Below are 1,252 nucleotides of genomic sequence, written 5' to 3'. Positions count from 1 at the left end.
AGACCCTAAAGGGAGTGGACTAGGTTTGCAAATTCCCATGTTGGACCAAGCTTTTCTGATGTTGTTCTGAATTACGTAACTAAACAGTTACTGAGTCTTTATTAGTTTGTTTTAGAAAAATAAACCATTTTATTCGATTGCTCAATTATTATTGAAGTCCTTCTAGGCTCAGGCACTATTTTAGTCGCTTGGAGTATGTCAGTGACAAACACAAAAAGCCCCTGCCCTATGAAGCTTATTATTTTTTTTTTTTTTCAGGTAAACTGGTCATTTATTAGCAGTGGCACAACTGTTTGGCATAACAGGTTTCCCGTAAATAGGCATGGAGTTGCATGGCGGTGACAGAGCCAGGCGCAGGTGCAGGCCAGCATCTCTCACTTCTTCCACTCGTTCTTTTCGTAGTCCCACTTGGAGGCTAAGCCCTGGATGGGGTTCACCTTCATGTCCAGCATCCTCTTGGTCTGCTTGGCCACCCACTCTTTGTCAAAGGTTTGCGGGAGGGGGCCGTACACATAGTGCTTCTGCCACATGATAATGAGCGCGGTGAAGCCGATGAAGAACATGGCACCGCCCACAACCGTCTTCCACTCGTTGGAGCCCCTGTTCATCTCAGCAAAGCTCTCCTTGAACTTAATGCGATACAACTCGACTTTCTCATCCATGGAGAGGCTGCTCCAGGCGGTCTTCTCCTTCTCCTTCTCCTTCTCCTTCTCCCTTCTCCTTCTCCTTCAAGGCCTTCTGGCTGGCAGACAGGTGCTTGACATGGGCCACCTCTGGCAAGGGATGGTCACGACGATCCATATAAGCTGGGAGCGAAAAGTCTTCGCTCTTCACAACACTTTCATGTGCTCGTACACACACAGAGGTGGAAATTGCTCACTTGCCAACTAGGCTAAATACCCTGGTAGCCAACATTCTGCCGCCTCTGCCCGCTGCGACCGCCCTCTACGCCCGGTGTCCCGCGACCGGAAGCGAAGCTTATTTCTTATCCCTTGGATGTTCTATCACTGAAAAAGTTAGTCTTGGATTGGAAATGGGACAAGGAGAAGTAATTTCTTCTGTCTTGGCCTTGGGCATTAGGTCCTCTGTTCTGGGAAAGGACAATGTGCTCAAGAAAGCGCTCAGTGGAAGAAGTGAGCCAGCCCTGTAACATGTTGGCTGGCTGGCAGCAAAAGTGAGAGACATCTAACTGAGGACTACTGTGGAGGGTCCTTGGCTTGTGGACTCTCAGAACTACTATATCTGGCATAAG

General features: G+C 48.6%; 1 protein-coding gene across 1 annotated transcript; it reads right to left on the bottom strand.

The window, feature by feature from the left end:
- Positions 1 to 235: 235 nt before the first annotated feature.
- On the bottom strand, positions 236 to 969 carry LOC129488188 (cytochrome c oxidase subunit 4 isoform 1, mitochondrial). The gene is made up of 2 exons (XM_055290048.2): positions 714 to 969; positions 236 to 682 (listed from the first exon to the last, which is right to left on the bottom strand). Exons 1-2 carry the CDS (start codon positions 799 to 801, stop codon positions 375 to 377), a joined length of 396 nt encoding a protein of 131 aa, XP_055146023.2. The 5' UTR covers positions 802 to 969; the 3' UTR covers positions 236 to 374.
- Between the last annotated feature and the right edge of the window lie 283 nt (positions 970 to 1,252).

This window comes from Symphalangus syndactylus, chromosome 8 (genome assembly GCF_028878055.3).
Source record: "Symphalangus syndactylus isolate Jambi chromosome 8, NHGRI_mSymSyn1-v2.1_pri, whole genome shotgun sequence".
NCBI classification, from domain to species: domain Eukaryota; kingdom Metazoa; phylum Chordata; class Mammalia; order Primates; family Hylobatidae; genus Symphalangus; species Symphalangus syndactylus.
Note: the sequence above shows the minus strand (reverse complement) of the source record. Positions and strands in the feature narration are given on the sequence as shown.

Excerpts from the sequence above, each read along its gene's own strand:
- LOC129488188 (XM_055290048.2), bottom strand. The coding sequence starts at position 801 with ATGGATCGTCGTGACCATCCCTTGCCAGAGGTGGCCCATGTCAAGCAC. Across the intron at positions 683-713 it reads CTTGAAGGAGAAGGAGAAGG|CCGCCTGGAGCAGCCTCTCC; the intron begins GAGAAGGAGAAG and ends AGAAGGAGAAGA.